The 27,632-nt window shown below is 35.4% G+C and overlaps 1 protein-coding gene across 1 annotated transcript; it reads left to right on the forward strand.

The window, feature by feature from the left end:
* The first annotated feature begins 575 nt into the window (after positions 1 to 575).
* Positions 576 to 27,632, forward strand: LOC117794258. The gene is made up of 2 exons (XM_034634841.1): positions 576 to 607; positions 26,984 to 27,632. Exon 2 carries the CDS (start codon positions 27,108 to 27,110, stop codon positions 27,483 to 27,485), a length of 378 nt encoding a protein of 125 aa, XP_034490732.1. The 5' UTR covers positions 576 to 607; positions 26,984 to 27,107; the 3' UTR covers positions 27,486 to 27,632.

Genomic DNA, 27,632 nt, shown 5'->3' on the forward strand with positions numbered 1-27,632 from the left:
ATGGCCAGTTCGTTCCAGTCAACACAAGTCGACGCTATTTTACTTAAATATATCAACTGATAACTGTCATTGTTCATAAAAAGTATCGAAAACAACACTAGTACTATTGTATTGGCAAACGTGTATATACATATGTATGTAAATTTATTTAAAATTTTTTTTATTACTTTATTTATTTTATTCTTAATTTATTTGGTAATAAATATCGTTTCAACTTATTATAATTATGTTACTGAAAAACCGTTTATTTTACTCGAATTTTCATGCAGATTACTAATGTATCTACGCGTGTAAGTATGTTGTTTTCAAGCGATAGTACATTTATATGTACACAAGTAACAAAATAAACATATTTATTAAAATTACATTTAATTGTCCCAAATAACTACTAATTTGTATAAAACTACAATGACACTTAGCCAAACGACACTTTAAAACGGATGCATGCTATGGATGTACATGCATATGTATGTAGGTGCAATCACACTCATTTTGTGTGTACGTATGTATGTACATATGTACACACCTAGCGCAACATTCATTCGTACACTTAAAAAATTTTGTCACTGTTATGGCCCGTAAAACCACCACACCTACAGTTTTTATGGTAAATAACGTTATCTATTAATATTATCTATAATCTCATTTAACCGCAGCAAGATTGGACAAGTAGAACGTCAGTTATGGCGATTTTATGTTTTCAAAGTAATACACACCACAAAAAAAACCTCTACACTAGGTAAAAGTCTAGTGACGAAAGCAATTTATAGCCCCAAAATTTCTGATATTTAATTTTGTGACGAACAAAATTCAGTTACGTCTAAAAATTTTAAATAAAAATATAAATTAATAAAAAAAAAAGCGAAAATTGGCATTGTGCACTGTGAGCAAAAAGGGTGAGCTTCTTTGTACATAAAAATTACTTTTTTCGCAGTGCCGAATGACAATTTTCGCTTTTTTTTTTATTAATTTATATTTTTATTTAAAATTTGTCAATTTATGTTTCAAATACCAAAAAACGCGAAATAGTACGTATTAAAACATAATAAAATTTAACAGAAATCGTTAGAGCCGTTTTGTCGGAAATCGCCAAAATGTAAGCTTAAAAACATTATATTACCTGTAAAATGTTACCTGAATACTTTATGAAAGCTTTAGGGTACGCATAAAAGCCCTCAAACACACCCTTCCAATGATATAGAACATTTCTGTAGCTTCCATGGTTTGGAAATTGTTGAGGTTTCAATTTTAGCGGGATTTAGCGTTTTTTTCGCTAAATAAGCGGGAAATTGAAAAAGTCGTAAAACAAACATTTCTAGATTTTCAAAGAGGAATAAATCCCCATCATTACATCTAAGCTTTTTTAGCGCTTTGATACAAACAGACAAACAAAGAAACTAACTTTTCATTTCGTTTTGAGAAGTCCACTAAAAATTTCAAATTTATTTATCTTTTGAACCAGTTAACGGATTGGGGTCATCAAGATATCAATCGACGCGTATTTTTGATAAGAGTTTTTAAAAAATAAATAATTTTACAAAAAAGCCCAAACGGCTCCATAAAAATTTTTCCCCTCCCACTTACACCCCCGTATCTCGTGACCCAGGTAAATTAGAAAAAGTTTTAGTATGCCATTTTGTAAGTTAGGACTAAACCTTTCGATCAATATATAACTTGATCTGATCGGACAGTCGTAGCAAATTTTCCAACTTAGCTGTATATATTGTTAGTCGCCTTTCGCACCCTTCGTGCTGCTTTCGTCACTAACGCGAACTGCCGTCCGCAGTGATAGTTTCTTTAAAGTACTTTTATATATATTGAAATAAGTAACGGGTATCCTATGGTCGGGCTCTCGACTATAGCCTTTCCCACTTGTTTTTTGTTTTTTCATTGTTACCAAGTATTCGTCTTTCCATTTTGCCCAAAATTGTGTATAATAAGTACAGAAATAAGTATAGAAATCAAATTTTACACAATAAAGTACAGTGACTTTTCACTGCGGACGGCAGTTCGTGCTAGTGACGAAATGCGACTAGCAATATATAAAGCTAATTTGCTACGACTGTCCAATCAGAACGAGCTATATACCTAACTTTCAAAATGGCGTACTAAAACTTTTGCTAATTCACCTGGGTCATTGGATAAGGGGGTGTGAGTGGGGGGTGAAAAATCTAATGTGTTGGTTGATCCTCGATTATTTAAATCCGACAAATGATTCAATAGATAATTAAATTATATATTATTAGTTGCCGTTTTAAAATGAGATGAAAAGTAAGTTTATTAATTTCAAGTTTTGACAGCATTTTTTAAGTAAAATGTGCCGCGAAACTCAATTAAGTAACTTTAAAAAAAGGTCAAGTAAAATGATATGCGATTCTGAGCTAAATCACCGTAAAATCGCTAAGACAAAATAGGTCCAAGCCTTTAAAATAAAATAAAATGAAAGGAGGTGTGTACGCTATAACCTCAGTAGAAGAAGACGTATTATTAGAACTACATCAAATGTACCAAGTTTGGTTTCCCAAATTACGACAATGCGGTGTTAATGCCATTGGGGCGACTAAAAAACGCATTATTCGAAGTGCCAATCGTTGGAAGAAATTGAAAAAAACAAAAAAAAAAAACCATATCTCATTGATGTGCGTAAAGCACCACGCACTCGTTTTGCTCCAAAGCGTTTGACATGGACAGAGGTATAGCATATTGACGGGCTTTCCGATGAGAAAATATTTAATCTGGATGGTCCTGACAAGTTTAAATACTATAAGCAAAAACAAGCATGCCATTTTGCTAGGCTTTTTGGGAAATGAAATTTTATTATTATTATTTATTTAATTATTATACATAAGTTCCTTATAATATAATAACTAAAGACTAGAGTACTAGCTACTGGGCCATCGACTCGACAACTTATTATTTACAGGTTTATATTTTATTTCGTAGATTGCATTTCTTTAGGAAAAGTATTATTTTATTTATGTTTTGTGTTGAGGGGTTGGTTATGAGTTTGGATGGTGGAGTTTGGTTGAAAAGGTCAGATCTGATTTTATTAAATTGAGAGCATTCGTCTAGAATGTGTTTTATTGTTAGGTCACCCCCGCATCCAGGGCAATTAGGCTTATCTTCTCCTTTGAGGATGTGTTTGTGGGTGAGATCCGTATGTCCTATTTTAATAATCGAACTTGTATTAGATATTTTGAATCTAACTATCAAGTCAACTATCTATTAAAAACCATTTATTTCAAGCCATTTATTTCGTTAAAATCGACCGATTTGTTGAACAGATATGTGCCGGCAATCGCCTTTTTCGCGAAATGCGCCGAATGCCGAACTTTTTTTTTGATTAGAACTTTTAAAAAATTAAAAAATTTTCCAAAAGGTTAGCTGCCATCACTAAAATTATCTTACCCTTATCTCATGAACCAGGGGAGTTAGCAAAATGCAATTTTGCTAATAAAGACTATACCTTTCGATTGGTTTAGAATCGATCTAATCGGAGAGTCGTAGCAAGTTTTCCATATTATCTGTATATATTGCTATATTTCGTCATTAGCGCGAACTGCCATCCGCAGTGATTAAAAAAATATCTGATATTTTCCATAAAAACCTCTACTAGGTAGAAGTCTAGTGACGAAAGTCTTTTCATGCCCCAGCATTTATAATATCCAATTTTGTGACGTACAATATTAATTTCAGTACATATATAATTAAAAAAAAAACAAATGTTTGTCATTCGACACATTGCGCAAACGAGTACCGATTCTTTATACCCAAAAATTGCTTTTATGCGCAGTGCACAATGCCTAACGTTTTTTTTTATATTAATTTAATTTATTTCATTGATTCCCAGCGCTAAAAATATTACGTTAATTATAATTTATCGCGCTAGTCACTATAATCACAATTTTATAAAAGAAGTAGGAGGCTCCGCCCCCTGCTCTCTGTTATGCCACGAAATTAATAATTTTACATTCTTTTCCTTTTTATACCCTGAGCCCATTGTAAATGCGCAAAAAAGGGTATAATGTGTTTGGCAGAATGTATGTAACAGGCAGAAGGAGGGGTGGCAGACCCCATAAATTATTCTTGATCAGGATCAACAGCCGAGTCGATCTAGCCCTGTCCGTCTGTTTGAACGCGTCGATCTCAGATACTATAAGTGCTAGAGACTTCAAATTTGTTATGTAGGTTCCTGGATACCATACGCAGGTCAAGTTTGTTTCCAATTTTAGGTGCCACGCCCCCTTCGCCCAGAAATTGCACAAAGCGATTTACAGGCGCAATTTTTGACAAAGCACTCCCTAACTGAACAATCAGTTGAGAAGTATGCGTATTAAACGACCCTGAAAATTTCAAAGCGATTGACCCATAAATAAAGAAGTTATTCCGGAATTAACATTTAATTCAATAATTACATTTGCATGGCAAATCAAACGTGCGAGCGAGACAGCATGTTCACGTTTGTATGCAAGGCGCGCACAAAGACAGAACGAATTAGTACTCTTTTTCTTTTGGGTTTCGATTTCAAGTACTATATGACCTAGAGACTTCAAATTTGTTATGTACGTTCCTGGATACCATACGCAGGTCAAGTTTGTTTCCAATTTTAGGTGCCACGCCCCCTTCGCCCACAAATTGCACAAAGCGATTTACAGGCGCAATTTTTGACATAGCACTCCCTAACTGAACAATCAGTTGAGAAGTATGCGTATTAAACGACGCTGAAAATTTCAAAGCGATTGACCCATAAATAAAGAAGTTATTTCGGAATTTACATTTAATTCAATAATTATATTTGCATGGCAAATCAAACGTGCGGGCGAGACAGCATGTATACGTTTGTATGCAAGGCGCGCACAAAGACAGTACGAATAAGTACCCATTTTTTTTTGGGTACCAAATAAGAATTAAGCGATAAGCAAAAATATTATCGATATCATGTAATGAAAATGTTAATGTATAATTTATGTATATACAAATATACAATTTGATTAAAATATAATTGTGTTAATATATAAATATGTATTTTTGCATGTCAAAAATCAGCAGAAGCTGATAGCTATGCATGAAATTGCATGAGAGAAATAGCAATCATTTTGCAGTACTACTCTTGCATCTTTACCGAGCACTGAAAGCTGCAAAATAATAATTTTAATTATTAATATTTTCGATTCCTTACACATAAATATAATAAGTATCTGCTTATTATCGTTGTAAAAAAAAAACTTAGCATTTTCCGCTTTAAGAATCTCATAAAATTAGACATTGCCTTTTATTTCAAATTTCGCGCGCACTGCAGCAGCCTTTGGCAGGCTCGAATCTGTTGCGTAAGAGGGAGAGAGTGAGAGAGGAAAATGGGTGCTGCCAGATTGCAGGCTGAGCAAAGTTGTAGTTTGTGGCTACTCTTGACACACGCTACATCGATTGCAAGCGATTACGATTACGACTTGCGATTTACCAATTTATCAATTTCTAATTAATTTTAAATAAGTTTATTACATTAAGGTTTATTATATTATACTTATTTAAAATTAATTAGAAATTGATAAATTGGTAAATCGCAAGTCGTAATCGTAATCGAGTGATGTATTAGTTCAGTGAGGCATTAATAACGTAGTCTGCAGTGGTAAGCACAGTGATTTAAGAAAACCGAAAGTGGTTCATAGTTTCGCGTGTTTAATTTTTGATACCCTGAGGCCATTGAAAATGGGCAACAATCAACTTTTTATAAAAGAGTACATGGGCTCAGGGTATCCTACTGTCGAGCGTGCTCAACTGTAGCCGCACCTCACCGCGAGCGAAGCGAGCCGGGGGTAGGCGTGCGAAGCGAGCAGGGGGCGGAGCCCTCTTGTTTTTATTAAAATTCGAGAAAAAGTCGAAAAAAAATTTATTACATGTTATTTTCTATTTTATTTGCATAGCATTAATTACGCGTCGTTTAAGATATGATTCATTCGAATCTTTGGAGAGACAGCGATATAATATTATTTTGTGTCCAGGCATGTTTTTGTCGACTTTGATGACTTCCTAGTGGAGCGTCATGACCTTTAGTAGGAAAATTTGTTGTGATTTTTAAGATATCTTAACCAATCTTACACAATATCAATTTGTTGTTATTTTACACATTTTTGCCATACTTGGCTTAAATCGGTCGACTATAGGAACGATCAGTCGAAAATCCATCTTAAGTATGAAAAGTTGTGTTCTTTCTTAAGATATATCAACTAACTGCACTGGTTATACATCTGGTAATGTGTTATGTATTCCTACCACATTTGGTTCAAATCGGATCACTATTCAATATAGCTGCTATAGGAACGATCGGTCGAAAATCCACCTTTAGTGTGAAAAAATTTTTATTTTCTAAGATATTTTAACCAAACTCACAAATTGTGTATACTATGTTGTTCCTTACATCCTCACACATTTTGGTTCGAATCTGTCCACTATTTCATATAGCTGCCATAGGACCGATTGGTCTAAAATCAAGTTTTAGTATGAAAATCTTTTTTGTTTTTTAAGATATCTTGACTAAACTAAAAGAATATGCATTAAAGTTGGTCTTATACACCGAAGTTGGTTCAAATCGGTCCACTATATCATATAGCTGCCATAAGACCGATCGGTACGAAATAAAGTTTTAGTATAAAAAACTTTTTTATTTCTGGAGATATCTTAATCAAACTCGTAGGTTGGGTATTTTTAATTGCCCATTACATCTTTACTGAATTTGGTTGAAATCGGAGCACTATATCATATAGCTACGATAGGAACGGTCGATAAGCTGGCTTTAATAAGAAAAAAACTTTTTTATTTTTTAAGTTATCTGTACCAAACTTATAAATTAAAAATCTCGTATTGTCTTATACAACCTGTTTAAATTTGGTTAGAATCGGACCACTGTAACATATAGCTGCCATGGGACCGATAAGTCGAAGTTCAACCTTTGCGAAAAACTTGTTTGATTGTTTATATGCTAATAACTTAGCCGACATTCTATAGATTTTAACGGTAAACATACTTAACGATGAGTAATTAATATAGCTATATATATAGAAACAAAGTTTCTGTCAGTTTAGTTAAAATATCTCAAAAATCCAAAAAGTTTTTCATACTAAAACTGGATTTTCGACCGATCGTTTCTATGCCAACTATATGATATAGTCGATCAATTTAAACCAACTTTGCTCATAATGTGAAAGACAATAACAACTTAAAAATTTGTGAACTTGGTTAGGATATCTCAAGAAACACAACAAATTTTCATACCAAAAGTCATGCCGTTCTACAACGAAGTTATAAAAATCAAGAAAAACATGCATAGATATAAAACTTTACTATATCGCCGTTTCTTCATGGATTTTAAGGAATCATATCTTAAACGACGCCCAATTAATGCAGCTTTTCAAAGAATAAAACCGAAGAATTTTTTTTTGAGTTTTCCTTGAATTTTAATGTAAAAAGCTAGAAAAAACAACATTTCCTTAATTCAAAATCAATAGCTCTTAAACTACTGGTTTAAATGTAAGACTGTGTATGAATGAAATATATATATATATATATATATATATATACACATATATATATAATCATTAGCTTTAGGAAAATGTAAATCTTAAAAATCGGTTTTGCCATTCTCGAGTAATGTTGACAAAAGTGGGCGTTCCTCTAAAAACTCTGCCATGGAAAAAAAAAAATGTTTTTCGTCGTTTGGGGCCCCTCATCTATCCAAAAAAGTGGGTTTGGTTCAATTCAGAAGAAAAAAGTCAAAATTTGTTGCCTAGTGCTATCGATGGTTAGCCTTCTGAAGGTTTCTGTGTTTAATTTATTTTTGTAAATTTACTATGCACTTGAATTTACTAGTGTTGATTGCCAGACCATTCATCTTGAACCTCTCGTCTACTGCCTCAATGTCACTATTACAGGAATCGATATATTTTATTGTTCAGTTGACCGGCCACCTAAATACAACTGGACGCCATCTGCATACATGTGTGATTTACAATACGACAAAGAACATGAAAGATAATTAATATACATTGAAAACAACAACAGCCCTTGCGGAACACCACGATTAATCGACAAAAAAGACAAAGAACAAGACGACGCACAGTGGGGTAGATCCTCATTTTGCGTTGCAAAAATCATATCTTTTGAACCAGTGAAGATAAAATTTAAAAAGCATTTGATAGAAAACTTCATAAGCTTTTAAATGAGTGTTTTTACTGCGTAATAGGCCTACTGGTTGATTCAGGGCTTTCGGTCAAAGTTGAAAAATATTTTCAGTGCATACTTTACATGTAAAATTAAAACAAAAATTATTTATTTTTTGCTCGAAACATAAAATTCAATCTTTTTTATTATTTAAACAGCATTGTTTAATATATAAAAAAGTTTTATTACACTTATTTAAAAAAAAAAAGACCGGGGTTATTTCGTTAGAGAATTGATTAACAAAGACTCCTGTGGTAGTGGGATCGAGTCCAAATGAGTCCAATTTTAGTTCTATTCCATCAAAGTCAAAAAATAGCCTAATTTTTATTTAAAATTAATTAGAAATTGATAAATTGGTAAATCGCAAGTCGTAATCGTAATCGAGTGATGTATTAGTTCAGTGAGGCATTAATAACGTAGTCTGCAGTGGTAAGCACAGTGATTTAAGAAAACCGAAAGTGGTTCATAGTTTCGCGTGTTTAATTTTTGATACCCTGAGGCCATTGAAAATGGGCAACAATCAACTTTTATAAAAGAGTACATGGGCTCAGGGTATCCTACTGTCGAGCGTGCTCAACTGTAGCCGCACCTCACCGCGAGCGAAGCGAGCCGGGGGTAGGCGTGCGAAGCGAGCAGGGGGCGGAGCCCTCTTGTTTTTATTAAAATTCGAGAAAAAGTCGAAAAAAATTTATTACATGTTATTTTCTATTTTATTTGCATAGCATTAATTACGCGTCGTTTAAGATATGATTCATTCGAATCTTTGGAGAGACAGCGATATAATATTATTTTGTGTCCAGGCATGTTTTTGTCGACTTTGATGACTTCCTAGTGGAGCGTCATGACCTTTAGTAGGAAAATTTGTTGTGATTTTTAAGATATCTTAACCAATCTTACACAATATCAATTTGTTGTTATTTTACACATTTTTGCCATACTTGGCTTAAATCGGTCGACTATAGGAACGATCAGTCGAAAATCCATCTTAAGTATGAAAAGTTGTGTTCTTTCTTAAGATATATCAACTAACTGCACTGGTTATACATCTGGTAATGTGTTATGTATTCCTACCACATTTGGTTCAAATCGGATCACTATTCAATATAGCTGCTATAGGAACGATCGGTCGAAAATCCACCTTTAGTGTGAAAAAATTTTTATTTTCTAAGATATTTTAACCAAACTCACAAATTGTGTATACTATGTTGTTCCTTACATCCTCACACATTTTGGTTCGAATCTGTCCACTATTTCATATAGCTGCCATAGGACCGATTGGTCTAAAATCAAGTTTTAGTATGAAAATCTTTTTTGTTTTTTAAGATATCTTGACTAAACTAAAAGAATATGCATTAAAGTTGGTCTTATACACCGAAGTTGGTTCAAATCGGTCCACTATATCATATAGCTGCCATAAGACCGATCGGTACGAAATAAAGTTTTAGTATAAAAAACTTTTTTATTTCTGGAGATATCTTAATCAAACTCGTAGGTTGGGTATTTTTAATTGCCCATTACATCTTTACTGAATTTGGTTGAAATCGGAGCACTATATCATATAGCTACGATAGGAACGGTCGATAAGCTGGCTTTAATAAGAAAAAAACTTTTTTATTTTTTAAGTTATCTGTACCAAACTTATAAATTAAAAATCTCGTATTGTCTTATACAACCTGTTTAAATTTGGTTAGAATCGGACCACTGTAACATATAGCTGCCATGGGACCGATAAGTCGAAGTTCAACCTTTGCGAAAAACTTGTTTGATTGTTTATATGCTAATAACTTAGCCGACATTCTATAGATTTTAACGGTAAACATACTTAACGATGAGTAATTAATATAGCTATATATATAGAAACAAAGTTTCTGTCAGTTTAGTTAAAATATCTCAAAAATCAAAAAAGTTTTTCATACTAAAACTGGATTTTCGACCGATCGTTTCTATGCCAACTATATGATATAGTCGATCAATTTAAACCAACTTTGCTCATAATGTGAAAGACAATAACAACTTAAAAATTTGTGAACTTGGTTAGGATATCTCAAGAAACACAACAAATTTTCATACCAAAAGTCATGCCGTTCTACAACGAAGTTATAAAAATCAAGAAAAACATGCATAGATATAAAACTTTACTATATCGCCGTTTCTTCATGGATTTTAAGGAATCATATCTTAAACGACGCCCAATTAATGCAGCTTTTCAAAGAATAAAAACCGAAGAATTTTTTTTTTGAGTTTTCCTTGAATTTTAATGTAAAAAAGCTAGAAAAAAACAACATTTCCTTAATTCAAAAATCAATAGCTCTTAAACTACTGGTTTAAATGTAAGACTGTGTATGAATGAAATATATATATATATATATATATATATATATACACATATATATATAATCATTAGCTTTAGGAAAATGTAAATCTTAAAAATCGGTTTTGCCATTCTCGAGTAATGTTGACAAAAGTGGGCGTTCCTCTAAAAACTCTGCCATGGAAAAAAAAAAATGTTTTTCGTCGTTTGGGGCCCCTCATCTATCCAAAAAAGTGGGTTTGGTTCAATTCAGAAGAAAAAAGTCAAAATTTGTTGCCTAGTGCTATCGATGGTTAGCCTTCTGAAGGTTTCTGTGTTTAATTTATTTTTGTAAATTTACTATGCACTTGAATTTACTAGTGTTGATTGCCAGACCATTCATCTTGAACCTCTCGTCTACTGCCTCAATGTCACTATTACAGGAATCGATATATTTTATTGTTCAGTTGACCGGCCACCTAAATACAACTGGACGCCATCTGCATACATGTGTGATTTACAATACGACAAAGAACATGAAAGATAATTAATATACATTGAAAACAACAACAGCCCTTGCGGAACACCACGATTAATCGACAAAAAAAAGACAAAGAACAAGACGACGCACAGTGGGGTAGATCCTCATTTTGCGTTGCAAAAATCATATCTTTTGAACCAGTGAAGATAAAATTTAAAAAGCATTTGATAGAAAACTTCATAAGCTTTTAAATGAGTGTTTTTACTGCGTAATAGGCCTACTGGTTGATTCAGGGCTTTCGGTCAAAGTTGAAAAATATTTTCAGTGCATACTTTACATGTAAAATTAAAAAAAAAATTATTTATTTTTTGCTCGAAACATAAAATTCAATCTTTTTTATTATTTAAACAGCATTGTTTAATATATAAAAAAGTTTTATTACACTTATTTAAAAAAAAAAAGACCGGGGTTATTTCGTTAGAGAATTGATTAACAAAGACTCCTGTGGTAGTGGGATCGAGTCCAAATGAGTCCAATTTTAGTTCTATTCCATCAAAGTCAAAAAATAGCCTAATTTTTATTTAAAATTAATTAGAAATTGATAAATTGGTAAATCGCAAGTCGTAATCGTAATCGAGTGATGTATTAGTTCAGTGAGGCATTAATAACGTAGTCTGCAGTGGTAAGCACAGTGATTTAAGAAAACCGAAAGTGGTTCATAGTTTCGCGTGTTTAATTTTTGATACCCTGAGGCCATTGAAAATGGGCAACAATCAACTTTTATAAAAGAGTACATGGGCTCAGGGTATCCTACTGTCGAGCGTGCTCAACTGTAGCCGCACCTCACCGCGAGCGAAGCGAGCCGGGGGTAGGCGTGCGAAGCGAGCAGGGGGCGGAGCCCTCTTGTTTTTATTAAAATTCGAGAAAAAGTCGAAAAAAATTTATTACATGTTATTTTCTATTTTATTTGCATAGCATTAATTACGCGTCGTTTAAGATATGATTCATTCGAATCTTTGGAGAGACAGCGATATAATATTATTTTGTGTCCAGGCATGTTTTTGTCGACTTTGATGACTTCCTAGTGGAGCGTCATGACCTTTAGTAGGAAAATTTGTTGTGATTTTTAAGATATCTTAACCAATCTTACACAATATCAATTTGTTGTTATTTTACACATTTTTGCCATACTTGGCTTAAATCGGTCGACTATAGGAACGATCAGTCGAAAATCCATCTTAAGTATGAAAAGTTGTGTTCTTTCTTAAGATATATCAACTAACTGCACTGGTTATACATCTGGTAATGTGTTATGTATTCCTACCACATTTGGTTCAAATCGGATCACTATTCAATATAGCTGCTATAGGAACGATCGGTCGAAAATCCACCTTTAGTGTGAAAAAATTTTTATTTTCTAAGATATTTTAACCAAACTCACAAATTGTGTATACTATGTTGTTCCTTACATCCTCACACATTTTGGTTCGAATCTGTCCACTATTTCATATAGCTGCCATAGGACCGATTGGTCTAAAATCAAGTTTTAGTATGAAAATCTTTTTTGTTTTTTAAGATATCTTGACTAAACTAAAAGAATATGCATTAAAGTTGGTCTTATACACCGAAGTTGGTTCAAATCGGTCCACTATATCATATAGCTGCCATAAGACCGATCGGTACGAAATAAAGTTTTAGTATAAAAAACTTTTTTATTTCTGGAGATATCTTAATCAAACTCGTAGGTTGGGTATTTTTAATTGCCCATTACATCTTTACTGAATTTGGTTGAAATCGGAGCACTATATCATATAGCTACGATAGGAACGGTCGATAAGCTGGCTTTAATAAGAAAAAAACTTTTTTATTTTTTAAGTTATCTGTACCAAACTTATAAATTAAAAATCTCGTATTGTCTTATACAACCTGTTTAAATTTGGTTAGAATCGGACCACTGTAACATATAGCTGCCATGGGACCGATAAGTCGAAGTTCAACCTTTGCGAAAAACTTGTTTGATTGTTTATATGCTAATAACTTAGCCGACATTCTATAGATTTTAACGGTAAACATACTTAACGATGAGTAATTAATATAGCTATATATATAGAAACAAAGTTTCTGTCAGTTTAGTTAAAATATCTCAAAAATCAAAAAAGTTTTTCATACTAAAACTGGATTTTCGACCGATCGTTTCTATGCCAACTATATGATATAGTCGATCAATTTAAACCAACTTTGCTCATAATGTGAAAGACAATAACAACTTAAAAATTTGTGAACTTGGTTAGGATATCTCAAGAAACACAACAAATTTTCATACCAAAAGTCATGCCGTTCTACAACGAAGTTATAAAAATCAAGAAAAACATGCATAGATATAAAACTTTACTATATCGCCGTTTCTTCATGGATTTTAAGGAATCATATCTTAAACGACGCCCAATTAATGCAGCTTTTCAAAGAATAAAAACCGAAGAATTTTTTTTTTGAGTTTTCCTTGAATTTTAATGTAAAAAAGCTAGAAAAAAACAACATTTCCTTAATTCAAAAATCAATAGCTCTTAAACTACTGGTTTAAATGTAAGACTGTGTATGAATGAAATATATATATATATATATATATATATATATACACATATATATATAATCATTAGCTTTAGGAAAATGTAAATCTTAAAAATCGGTTTTGCCATTCTCGAGTAATGTTGACAAAAGTGGGCGTTCCTCTAAAAACTCTGCCATGGAAAAAAAAAAATGTTTTTCGTCGTTTGGGGCCCCTCATCTATCCAAAAAAGTGGGTTTGGTTCAATTCAGAAGAAAAAAGTCAAAATTTGTTGCCTAGTGCTATCGATGGTTAGCCTTCTGAAGGTTTCTGTGTTTAATTTATTTTTGTAAATTTACTATGCACTTGAATTTACTAGTGTTGATTGCCAGACCATTCATCTTGAACCTCTCGTCTACTGCCTCAATGTCACTATTACAGGAATCGATATATTTTATTGTTCAGTTGACCGGCCACCTAAATACAACTGGACGCCATCTGCATACATGTGTGATCTACAATACGACAAAGAACATGAAAGATAATTAATATACATTGAAAACAACAACAGCCCTTGCGGAACACCACGATTAATCGACAAAAAAGACAAAGAACAAGACGACGCACAGTGGGGTAGATCCTCATTTTGCGTTGCAAAAATCATATCTTTTGAACCAGTGAAGATAAAATTTAAAAAGCATTTGATAGAAAACTTCATAAGCTTTTAAATGAGTGTTTTTACTGCGTAATAGGCCTACTGGTTGATTCAGGGCTTTCGGTCAAAGTTGAAAAATATTTTCAGTGCATACTTTACATGTAAAATTAAAACAAAAATTATTTATTTTTTGCTCGAAACATAAAATTCAATCTTTTTTATTATTTAAACAGCATTGTTTAATATATAAAAAAGTTTTATTACACTTATTTAAAAAAAAAAAGACCGGGGTTATTTCGTTAGAGAATTGATTAACAAAGACTCCTGTGGTAGTGGGATCGAGTCCAAATGAGTCCAATTTTAGTTCTATTCCATCAAAGTCAAAAAATAGCCTAATTTTTATTTAAAATTAATTAGAAATTGATAAATTGGTAAATCGCAAGTCGTAATCGTAATCGAGTGATGTATTAGTTCAGTGAGGCATTAATAACGTAGTCTGCAGTGGTAAGCACAGTGATTTAAGAAAACCGAAAGTGGTTCATAGTTTCGCGTGTTTAATTTTTGATACCCTGAGGCCATTGAAAATGGGCAACAATCAACTTTTATAAAAGAGTACATGGGCTCAGGGTATCCTACTGTCGAGCGTGCTCAACTGTAGCCGCACCTCACCGCGAGCGAAGCGAGCCGGGGGTAGGCGTGCGAAGCGAGCAGGGGGCGGAGCCCTCTTGTTTTTATTAAAATTCGAGAAAAAGTCGAAAAAAATTTATTACATGTTATTTTCTATTTTATTTGCATAGCATTAATTACGCGTCGTTTAAGATATGATTCATTCGAATCTTTGGAGAGACAGCGATATAATATTATTTTGTGTCCAGGCATGTTTTTGTCGACTTTGATGACTTCCTAGTGGAGCGTCATGACCTTTAGTAGGAAAATTTGTTGTGATTTTTAAGATATCTTAACCAATCTTACACAATATCAATTTGTTGTTATTTTACACATTTTTGCCATACTTGGCTTAAATCGGTCGACTATAGGAACGATCAGTCGAAAATCCATCTTAAGTATGAAAAGTTGTGTTCTTTCTTAAGATATATCAACTAACTGCACTGGTTATACATCTGGTAATGTGTTATGTATTCCTACCACATTTGGTTCAAATCGGATCACTATTCAATATAGCTGCTATAGGAACGATCGGTCGAAAATCCACCTTTAGTGTGAAAAAATTTTTATTTTCTAAGATATTTTAACCAAACTCACAAATTGTGTATACTATGTTGTTCCTTACATCCTCACACATTTTGGTTCGAATCTGTCCACTATTTCATATAGCTGCCATAGGACCGATTGGTCTAAAATCAAGTTTTAGTATGAAAATCTTTTTTGTTTTTTAAGATATCTTGACTAAACTAAAAGAATATGCATTAAAGTTGGTCTTATACACCGAAGTTGGTTCAAATCGGTCCACTATATCATATAGCTGCCATAAGACCGATCGGTACGAAATAAAGTTTTAGTATAAAAAACTTTTTTATTTCTGGAGATATCTTAATCAAACTCGTAGGTTGGGTATTTTTAATTGCCCATTACATCTTTACTGAATTTGGTTGAAATCGGAGCACTATATCATATAGCTACGATAGGAACGGTCGATAAGCTGGCTTTAATAAGAAAAAAACTTTTTTATTTTTTAAGTTATCTGTACCAAACTTATAAATTAAGAATCTCGTATTGTCTTATACAACCTGTTTAAATTTGGTTAGAATCGGACCACTGTAACATATAGCTGCCATGGGACCGATAAGTCGAAGTTCAACCTTTGCGAAAAACTTGTTTGATTGTTTATATGCTAATAACTTAGCCGACATTCTATAGATTTTAACGGTAAACATACTTAACGATGAGTAATTAATATAGCTATATATATAGAAACAAAGTTTCTGTCAGTTTAGTTAAAATATCTCAAAAATCAAAAAAGTTTTTCATACTAAAACTGGATTTTCGACCGATCGTTTCTATGCCAACTATATGATATAGTCGATCAATTTAAACCAACTTTGCTCATAATGTGAAAGACAATAACAACTTAAAAATTTGTGAACTTGGTTAGGATATCTCAAGAAACACAACAAATTTTCATACCAAAAGTCATGCCGTTCTACAACGAAGTTATAAAAATCAAGAAAAACATGCATAGATATAAAACTTTACTATATCGCCGTTTCTTCATGGATTTTAAGGAATCATATCTTAAACGACGCCCAATTAATGCAGCTTTTCAAAGAATAAAAACCGAAGAATTTTTTTTTTGAGTTTTCCTTGAATTTTAATGTAAAAAAGCTAGAAAAAAACAACATTTCCTTAATTCAAAAATCAATAGCTCTTAAACTACTGGTTTAAATGTAAGACTGTGTATGAATGAAATATATATATATATATATATATATATATATATATATACACATATATATATAATCATTAGCTTTAGGAAAATGTAAATCTTAAAAATCGGTTTTGCCATTCTCGAGTAATGTTGACAAAAGTGGGCGTTCCTCTAAAAACTCTGCCATAGAAAAAAAAAATGTTTTTCGTCGTTTGGGGCCCCTCATCTATCCAAAAAAGTGGGTTTGGTTCAATTCAGAAGAAAAAAGTCAAAATTTGTTGCCTAGTGCTATCGATGGTTAGCCTTCTGAAGGTTTCTGTGTTTAATTTATTTTTGTAAATTTACTATGCACTTGAATTTACTAGTGTTGATTGCCAGACCATTCATCTTGAACCTCTCGTCTACTGCCTCAATGTCACTATTACAGGAATCGATATATTTTATTGTTCAGTTGACCGGCCACCTAAATACAACTGGACGCCATCTGCATACATGTGTGATCTACAATACGACAAAGAACATGAAAGATAATTAATATACATTGAAAACAACAACAGCCCTTGCGGAACACCACGATTAATCGACAAAAAAGACAAAGAACAAGACGACGCACAGTGGGGTAGATCCTCATTTTGCGTTGCAAAAATCATATCTTTTGAACCAGTGAAGATAAAATTTAAAAAGCATTTGATAGAAAACTTCATAAGCTTTTAAATGAGTGTTTTTACTGCGTAATAGGCCTACTGGTTGATTCAGGGCTTTCGGTCAAAGTTGAAAAATATTTTCAGTGCATACTTTACATGTAAAATTAAAAAAAAAATTATTTATTTTTTGCTCGAAACATAAAATTCAATCTTTTTTATTATTTAAACAGCATTGTTTAATATATAAAAAAGTTTTATTACACTTATTTAAAAAAAAAAAGACCGGGGTTATTTCGTTAGAGAATTGATTAACAAAGACTCCTGTGGTAGTGGGATCGAGTCCAAATGAGTCCAATTTTAGTTCTATTCCATCAAAGTCAAAAAATAGCCTAATTTTAGTGCTTTTTTTAAGCATCGCTGGGATAAAAGGTCAACAAGTGAAGAAACAAAATTCTACGGCATTTAATTAAAAATGAATGTACTTTTCATATGAAAACATAAAGATCGGTTATATAACTTGTCATGAAATCAGCTTTAAAGTTTGCATTTTTTATAAAATTTTTACATTTTTGCACGCACTGAAAAATTGGTCAACTTTGAGAGGCTGTCACGCCCACAATTTTTACCTGATATCAAAAATCTTTGGATCTGGATTCGTAATCTTTGAAGCTTTTTCTATCGAATGCCATTATTACTTTTTACGAACGCTTTCGTCAAAAAAATGATTTTTGCCACGCTTTTCGGCCTCCTGCGACGTATCGACAGATTGCAGATGCAAAATGAGTAGACTAACATTATTATATTGCACTTTCAATGAAGTTAAATGATTCTAAGATTGACGGTGTCGTCCTTACTAAAATCAAGAAAATAAAATAAGGTGACAGAGCGTCACAAAATTCTATATCAGAAATTTTGGGGCATGGAATGGCTTTCATCACTAACAGCAAACAATTAGTTGACAATCTGTATGTATGTATTTGTAAAGGAAAACGGCAAATAAGAGTAGCAAATTAGCTATACTCCTTGTGAACATGAAAAGGAGACTTTCTTTTAGATTTTTTGGGCTATGGTTAAGGTATCACCATCATTAATATTGAATTTTTTATAATTATTAAAAAAATCCAGTATATTCATAAAATGAGGGATTTTCTGCACATACGACACTATGTTACACTTGATAACATTGTCACGAAATGTATTACGTCCGATAAATTAATGAAATTAACAAAAGTAAACATATATTTCAAGTAAATTTGAATAAAATATTAAATTGAATTCAACTTCCTTCGACCGTTTCGGTCAAATTATCGTTAATATTGCTTTAATGCTTTAAGGCTTGTTTCCAGCGCCACAGAAGTTTTTGCTAGAAATTTGCTATTTATATTTTGTCTTAAAAAAACAAAAAACTTGTTCATACTAAAACTTGATTTTCTACCAATCGGTCCTATGTCAGCTATATGATATAGTGGACCGATTTGAACGATCTTTGGCCAAGATGGACAAAACCAAGTTAAGTGCATATTCTATCAGTTTGATTAAGATATCTAAAAAAAAAAAAAAAACTTTTTCATACTAAGACTTAATTTTCGATTGACCGTCTCTATTGCAGCTATATGATATAGTGGACCGATTTTAGCCAAATTTGGTCAGGACGTATAGTACCAGCCAAGATGCATATTCTATCAGTTAAGTTCTGATATCTCGACAAACAAAAAACTTTTTTATACTAAAACAGCGGTGGGCACGAAATTTGCAATCGGGAGCACTACAACGAAATCTATAACAAACACAACTGATGTCATAAATTAAAGCAAACTGAACACATTGATGACTCTGTGCGTCGCGACGAAAAATCTGCGTGGTTGTTGTTGGTTTTAACAGACCAAAACAATAATACACTAAAATAAGTTCTAATTAATTTTATTAGCAAGTTGAACGCTTATTATGTGGTAAAAATCAAAACGCATCAAACCCAACTTTACTTTTTCACACAGTGTACAAGACGCTGCTGAAGTCATAAATCATAGCAAAATGAACACTTTTATGACCGTACGCGTCGCAGTCAAAACTCGAGCATTTGCTGTGTGTTGTTTAGTTTTATTGGGGGTCATATATGATTTGCGCTCAGCGTCAATTGTTGTTGTAGCCGGAGCACTGGGAGCAGCCAGAGCAAGTGCTTGCCCACCGCTGTACTAAAACTTCATTTTCGATATATCGTTCCTATGGCAGCTATATGATATAGCTCACCGATTTTAACCAAATTTAATCGGGATGTATAATACCAGCCCAGATGCATATTCTATTAGTTTGGTTCTGATATCTCAACAAACAATAAACATATTCATACTAAAACTTAATTTTCGATGCATCGTTCCTATGGCATCCATATGATACAGTGGCCCGATCCAAAAATAAAGACAAACTTGATCTGCCTATGGTATCCAGGAACCTACATACCAAATTAAAAGTCTCTAGCTTTTATTGTTTCCGAGATCGACGCGTTCAAACGGACGGACGGACAGACAGACGGACATGGCCCAATCGACTCGTCTTTTGATCCTGATCAAGAATATACTTTGGGGGGTCTGCACGCCCCCTTCTGCCTGTGACATACATTCTGCTCAAGGTGTACAAATTTGAACGCACGACCTGCAATGTGCGTGACGTAATAGTTCACGGCACCGTGCTTCCTGTTTATCTAGCTGCCAATATCTGGGATAAGGCTATAAGTCCAACGGCCGTTCACAGATACATTCCAGCGACTCTGAGACTCTTCTCTCGCAAGTCTCCGCGCAGCCTTGTCGACGCCTGAACTATACGCTTCAGCCACGGCTTTCTCCTCAGCAACCAAAATGTCGGTTGGAACAACTTCCGCGATGACCAGCGCAGCCTCCTCCGACATGCTGCGGAATCCACAGCAAATCCTCAACGCACATAGGCGATGGATAGATTGTATGCCTCTGGCATATCCGGAAACTTTGATTTCGCCCGCCCAGATAGCCGCTGCGTACGTCACAGTTGAGCGAACGACGCTGGTTAGTAACAGTCTTCGTTCCTTTTTGACACCTCGGGTATTCATCATTATTCGAAACAGTGCTCGGCTCGTGTTTGCGGCTTCCTCCTGCACGTAAAGAAGGTGCACCCGGAAGCTAAGCGGGGTGTCAATCATAACGCCGAGATACTGAATGGCACGCTTTGACGCTATGATTTGACCTCCCACTTGAATTTGCGGCTAGCTCAAGTCCCACGGAGAGAAGCCAGTCTGATATGCGCTGAATAGCCGCATTGCACATGGTTTCTACATCATTTAGGTGCTTTCCTACAACAGAGTGCCACGTCATCGGCGTAGCACGTTAACTGACAGCCGCTGGGTAGCATCACCTTCATAGCTCCGTAATAAACAATATTTCACAGCATGGGGATGTCAAGCGTGACAATCAGGCAATACTCCTTCCTTCCGCCTTTCCATCTGGATCCCTCGACGTCCTCAGATGGGATCCTGACAACATTTCTTATAGCGTCCACCGTTGATAGGCCTTTCCTAAATCCATATTGGTTCTCAGATAAACCACCAGCCTCGTCGATAGCCTTTTCCAGCCTTGTGCAGAAAACTTGCTCTAGTACCTTTCCCATCGAATCAATCAGACATATCGGTTTAAGCACTGCGTGTAAGCCATTGCCAACATATGCGGCATGCAGGATATCGCCAGTTTTACCGCGCGGTTGGGGATTCCATCGGGACCAGGTGCCGAGCTCATCTTACGGGCCTCTGAGAGTCGCCGTTACTGGCTCAACTACAAATGGAGCTGTGATTGTCGCATTGTAGGTTGTCGTGACGGGGTCCATGGATGGGAATGGAGACACTGCTCCACAACTGCCCTGACTTGAACTGGGTCAGAAGGTGTCTCAGGTTTGTTGGCATGTAGCCGCTTGACGACCATCCTGTAAGCTCTTCCCCATGGGTCTTGCTCGGCTGAATCATAAAGTTGCAGAAAACACTCGTTTACTCGTCTTGATCGCTTTTTTCAGTGCTTTCCTGGCAGCGCCATACGCCATTTGACGTTCCGGCCAGTTAGGGGAATTTCGTTTTCGAGCACGTTGATAGCGTCTCCTGACAAAGACAGATGTCTCTTGCATCAGCTATTTATCTGTTCCACCAGTACGTCGCATGTGTGCGCAGGTTAAGATGTAAGCAAGACTGATTTTATGAGTAGTTGTAAATAGTGAGTACATGAGTATAAGAGAGAATCGAGTACATCCAGTAGGAGAGTTGCCAGATTACAAATTACTTTACAATATTCCACCTTAATTGGATATCTGACAATAACAATTACTGATTTTAATAATATTTATCAAATTAAGAAACATTACTTTAAACCTTATTTTAAATTCATTCATTCTGGACTGTCCAAGTGAAGTTCTTCTCGAAGACGGATTAGCCATATGCATTCTTGTAGGGCGTTGACTATGGACATGAACTCTGCTTTCGTTGACGACAACGCTACAGTCTGCTGGCGACGTGAGCACCACGAAATGGCGCCACCTTGTGCCACAAACATATACCCGGATGTCGAACGCCTGGCATCCAGATCTCCAGCCCAGTCAGCGTCGCAAAATCCAACTAAATCCTGACCCTGGACACTATAAGTCTTACCTTTGGCAAGAGATCCTTTTAGGAGCCGCATCACACGCTTTAAAGCAACCCAGTGTGGCCTCCCTGGGCTCGATAAGAAGCGACTTCAATTTCTTTGGCATCCGTTGGACACATCTCTGCAGTGAGCTTTTGATTCATGTCGAGAGGTGTCGCCACTGGCTTTCAGCCAACCATGCCAAAACATTTTAGAAGAGCTGAAATATATTTGGAATGATTAATTGTAATGTTGCCTGCTACCTTGTCGCGCTGAACGTCTATTCCCAAAACAGCTGATACTTCGCCCATGTCTTTCATTTTAAAGTTGTTGGAGAGATTACGTTTAATTTGTAAGGCCAAGTTTTCATCATTTCCAAAAACCAGTATGTCATCAACGTAAACAGCGACGTACATCATAGGGGACCCACTGACGTGACAATAGACACACTGATCTACATCCGTCAATACTTGGTTCCACTTTTGATTCTGCTTGCCTGCTTTAATCCATACAGTGACCTTTTTAAGCGGAACACTCTTCCAGACTGGTCGTTGAAATTTTTCGGGTTGGAGCATGTACATTTTCTCTTCTAATTCGCCATTTAGAAACGCTGCACACTGGGGCAGGAGGCCGAAAAGCGTGGCAAAAATCATTTTTTTTGACGAAAGCGTTCGTAAAAAGTAATAATGGCATTCGATAGAGAAAACTTAAAAGATTACGAATCCATTTTTTAAAATCAGGTAAAAATTGTGGGCGTGACAGCCTCTCAAAGTTGACCCATTTTTTAGTGTGCGCAAAAATGTGAAAATTTTATAAGAAATGCAAACTTTAAAGCTGATTTGATGACAAGTTATATGACCGATCTTTATGTTCTTGTTTTCATATGAAAAGTACATTCATTTCTAATTAAATGCCGTAGAATTTTGTTTCTTCACTTGTTGACCTTTTATCCCAGCGATGCTTAAAAAAAGCACTAAAATTAGGCTATTTTTTGACTTTGATGGAATAGAACTAAAATTGGACTCATTTGGACTCGATCCCACTACCACAGGAGTCTTTGTTAATCAATTCCCTAACGAAATAACCCCGGTCTTTCATTCATCTGGGTGCGCCTAAGCACACTTTTAGTCGAAAAACTAAAGCAACCTCGCAATTTACTATTGTGAGAAGAAGAAGAACGAAGTGCAATTTCATACGTTTTCGCTATGCCAGGCATCATACAAGACTTATCAAAAAAACAAAAATTTTTTTATTTTGAAATAAGCGTAACAAAACTTTTTTATATATTAACCAATGCTGTTTAAATAATAAAAAAGATTGAAATTTATATTTCGAACAAAAAATAAATAATTTTTGTTTTAATTTTACATGTAAAGTATGCACTGAAAATATTTTTCAACTTTGACCGAAAGCCCTGAATCAACCAGTAGGCCTATTACGCAGTAAAAACACTCATTTTAAAGCTTATGAAGTTTTCTATCAAATGCTTTTTAAATTTTATCTTCACTGGTTCAAAAGATATGATTTTGCGCGCTGTCACGGCATCCAGTTGATAAATATACAGATTGTATCTTACAGCCGTTGCAAACAGGAGACAAATCGAAGTGTATCTCACAACCGGTGCAAAGGTCTCAGTATAGTCGATGCCTTGCTTTTGATAGAAACCTTTTGCGACCAGTCTGGCCTTATGTCGTACAATTTCATTCTAATCATTTCGTTTTGTTGTAAGAACCCATTTCGATTTGATCGCAGGCTTTCTATTCGGAAGTTCAGTCAGCTCCCAGGTTTTGTTCAGCTCATGTGCGTCCATTTCAACCTTCATGGCGGGTTTTCAATCTTCAGCCAAGCCAGATTTAACGGCCTCTGTGACAGTTTTGGGGTCATTTTCTTCGGACATGATGCAAAACAAATGGCACTCTGCTGCGCCGAACTTGTTCAACTGATTCATAGGTATTTAACTGAATTTTTTTAAGACAACTGTCGTAATCCGATTCGTGAGTAGGACACGATTCTCCAGAATACTCTCCCCCTGAATCGTTCACCTGGTTCTCCTGTTCCTCTGTTGAATCGTTGCAGCTGCTTGATATGCCTTGACGTGTCGCCGTGCAACCAAATATACGTAGGTACTTTAAGTTTGGCCTAACACCAGACCAAATCTCCTCTGGAGTTTTGTCATTTCTTCGGCATGGTATTCTGTTAATCAAGTACATCGCCGTACTTGCTGCTTCAGCCCAATAGATGTTTGGCAACTTAGAGTCCAGTAGCATGCTGCGAACGCGCTCAATAATGGTGCGGTTCATACGCTCTGCCACGCCATTTTGCTCCAGAGTATAAGGCGCAGTCGTCTGATGCATGACGCCACTTTCCTGCAAAATACTGGCGAATTCTTTATTACAATATTCCTTACCATTATTTGATCTCAGAATCCGTATTTTGCTGCCAGATTAATTTTCTGAAAGATTCTTCAACAGCTTGAACTTGTTTACTACATCTGACTTCTCTGAGATCGGGTACACAAACATTTGGCGAGAATGGTCATCCACAAAGATAAGCATGAACCTGGCTCCACTGAAGAATTTGACTTTCAATGGTCCCAGAACATCTGTATGAACCAAGTCCAATAGGCCATCAGCACGATATCCACATTGTCTGCTCACAACTCGTCTTTGTTTTCCATTTTAGACAAATGATGCATTTGTTCTGAGTGACTTTCGCAGTATTGTAGGCAACTCCATATGCGGCGTTTTTTACCAATTGTAGAATTTCATCACAAATGTGGCCGATACTACGATGCCATAAATCAAAAATTGCTTGGTGCCGCGAATGCTTATTCATTTGTGTTTTACAACAGTGTGCAATTCAGTCTATACAAATCATCATGAACAAAGCCGGTCGCAATAAGATTTCCATTCTTGTTAATTTTGCAGTCATCATTTTCAAATAAAACTTTCTTGTCTTTTTTTGGTGAATTGACGTACAGACAACAAATTTGCACATAAATTAGGCGCATATTCAACTCCACGAATGTCACCTTTTATTATGCTTTGCTTTACTTTAAGTAGAACGTCGACGTCGCCTTTGCACTCTATATTAAGCTTCTCACTCTTATTGTTCACCACACATTCTCTCTTCAAAATGCTCCGATCATTCGTCATGTGTGTAGTAGCACCAGAGTCAATGTACCAAACAGGCATTTGCGGCATTGCCATTATCGTTGTCAAATTTTACGTCTTGCAGCAACAAATTCTTAACAGAATCCACAGTTAATTTTGCCTTTGAGTGACTAATACTGATATTCGTTTGGTAACCCTGCAAGCATCAATGACGCTGTTTAATCTAGTGTTATTTACTTTAATAGAGGTCATTACCAATTCGTTGGCATACTCCTGTATGGAGAAAGCTGCTCCAACTTTAGCTGTACCAACTTCTTTAACAATTCAACTTTCCGAGTCAGCCCGCTATCTGCAAAAGCGGACTCCAATGCATCCCAAGCCTGCTTAGCCTGCTTACTTTCGATTGTGAGACTTATCTTGGCTTGTGCACTCTCAACTAGTACCAAATCTTTCTCGGATGCTATGTTGCTTACAACCTTCCAATAGCATTTAATTACGAGGTACGATTTTCCTTGACGCTTCCAAACATCAGAGTTTTAGCGGCCGCACATTTTTTAAAAGTGCTTCGACATGCTTTTCTTACGCGTGGCATAGGCCCATAACCTATTGAAACAAGCATGTGTGTTAAAAGTTGGCTATTTCTTTCACCTAACGAGAACACCAAAGCCTCGTGATCACTGGCCGTGTAATGATTACACAGGTGCCAGGATGAATGTGGCGAGAGGGAGCTCGAGACGAATGTTAGGTCGATAATCGATCCAGCGCCTGCTCTGTTGAACGTGTTGGCGGTACCTTGATTCAAGAGAACTACGTCAAGTGCCGCAAATGTTTCAAGAAGAGCTTGACCTTTTGCGATGGCATCCGAGCTGCTGCTTTTGGAGATGTCGCTTTAATTAAACTATTTTAAGCCCGATTTGTCAAAACACAAAATTATGCTATCTGGCAACACTGGCTTTTTCTGCAGCACAAAACAAAATTTTCTGGCAACACTGGTTAATTTTGTCGCGCAAAAGCTGTCTGCTACATAGGTTTGCTGATATGCCACTTTATTGCTGATGTCATCTTTGAACTCATAGTAATATGTATATATACACTTAATCGGTACTATCTTGCCAAAACGAATTCTTACAGATAAGTGTGATATACCAAAACACGCGGAATTTTATCGACTATAACGTATGGAAATTTTATAAAGATCCCATGTGACAATTTTTCAAAAATCGCTAAAATGTAAGCTAAAAAACTTAATTTCACCTGTAAAATATTACCTGACTTAAAGGTACGTCTAAAAGCCCTCAAACTCACCTTTTTATTGATATATAGGACATATCTGTAGCTTCTCTGGAAACTATTGGCGTTTATATTTTAGCGGGATCTGGCGTTTATATTTTAGCGGGATCTGGCGTTCTCCCGCTAAACTAGCGTTTTTTTGAAAAAGACGTAGAACAAACTTTTCTAGATTTTCAAAACGGAATAAATCACCATCATTACATCTAAGGTATTTTAGCGTTTTGATGCAAACATATAAACAAACAAACTGACTTTTCATTTCATCCACTAAAAATTTCAAATTTATTTATCTTTTGAACTAGTAGTCGGTTTTGGATGATCGAGGTATCAATCAACGGGTATTTTTTTGTCGAATTAATTTGATGAATTTAAAAAATAAAAAATTTAACCAAAAGACCCCAACGGCCCCAATAGCCGCGATCGTTTAAATTTTGACCCTTTCACTTACATCACCGTATTTCATGACCCAGGTGGGTTAGAAAAAAGTTTTAATATGCCATTTTTTAAGTTTGGACTAAACCATTCGATCGGTATATAACTCGATCTGATTGGACAGTCATAGCAAATTTTCCAGCTTAGCTGTAAATATTGCTAGTCGCCTTTCGCACCCTTCGTGCTGCTTTCGTCACTAGCGCGAACTGTCGTCCGCAGTAAAACAGAGAATAAATAACTATTCCACAATATCGACGTTATTACGAATATGGTCCTATTCTTATGATTGAACAATATTAATACAGCAGGTTTGGCAAAGCCGTCTCAGTAGTCAATTGCTCTGGCGACTGAGAAACGTGCTCCCCCAGCAAAGGAGTAGACAAAAGTAAAAGGAAGATCAAATGTGCGACAGCCCAGACCAGGGAAAAGATGACCTACTCTGAAATTTTGAATTTGGTAACCCGCAACCTGAACGAAAAATTAAAGAGTGTTGGTGAAAGTGTGCGACGCGAAAAGTGTACAGCAAAAGGAGCACTCTTGCTAGAGCTCAATGATGCTACTCTGGAGAGCACGCAGCAGCTGCGTGATAATATCGCCTCTGCTCTTGAAGGAAAGGTGGAGACACGGGCTCTGACTCAACAATCAAGACGGAATGTTCTCGATTTGGACGAGATGGTTACCCCAAAGGACCTTAGAGAGCCAATCAGTGAGCAACTCGGCGTCACACTCAACACGAACGCTATAAGAAGCCTACTACATGGTTATGGTGGCACACAACGAGCTATTATTACCCTTCCAATGACTTAAGCAAAAGCGGTACTGGCAGCTGGCAAGGTTAGGATTAGAGATGGGCACAGGCCTTCTTTTTGAGGCCCGGTCCGGCCCGGCCCGACCCGGTCATATTTTCAAAAAGGCGCGGCCAATTTCCAATAAATTCTTAATTTATTTCCAAAA

This window comes from Drosophila innubila, chromosome X (genome assembly GCF_004354385.1).
Source record: "Drosophila innubila isolate TH190305 chromosome X, UK_Dinn_1.0, whole genome shotgun sequence".
NCBI classification, from domain to species: domain Eukaryota; kingdom Metazoa; phylum Arthropoda; class Insecta; order Diptera; family Drosophilidae; genus Drosophila; species Drosophila innubila.

Bases quoted from the DNA above. Each gene is read 5' to 3' on its own strand.
- LOC117794258 (XM_034634841.1), top strand. From the start codon at position 27,108: ATGACCTACTCTGAAATTTTGAATTTGGTAACCCGCAACCTGAACGAA.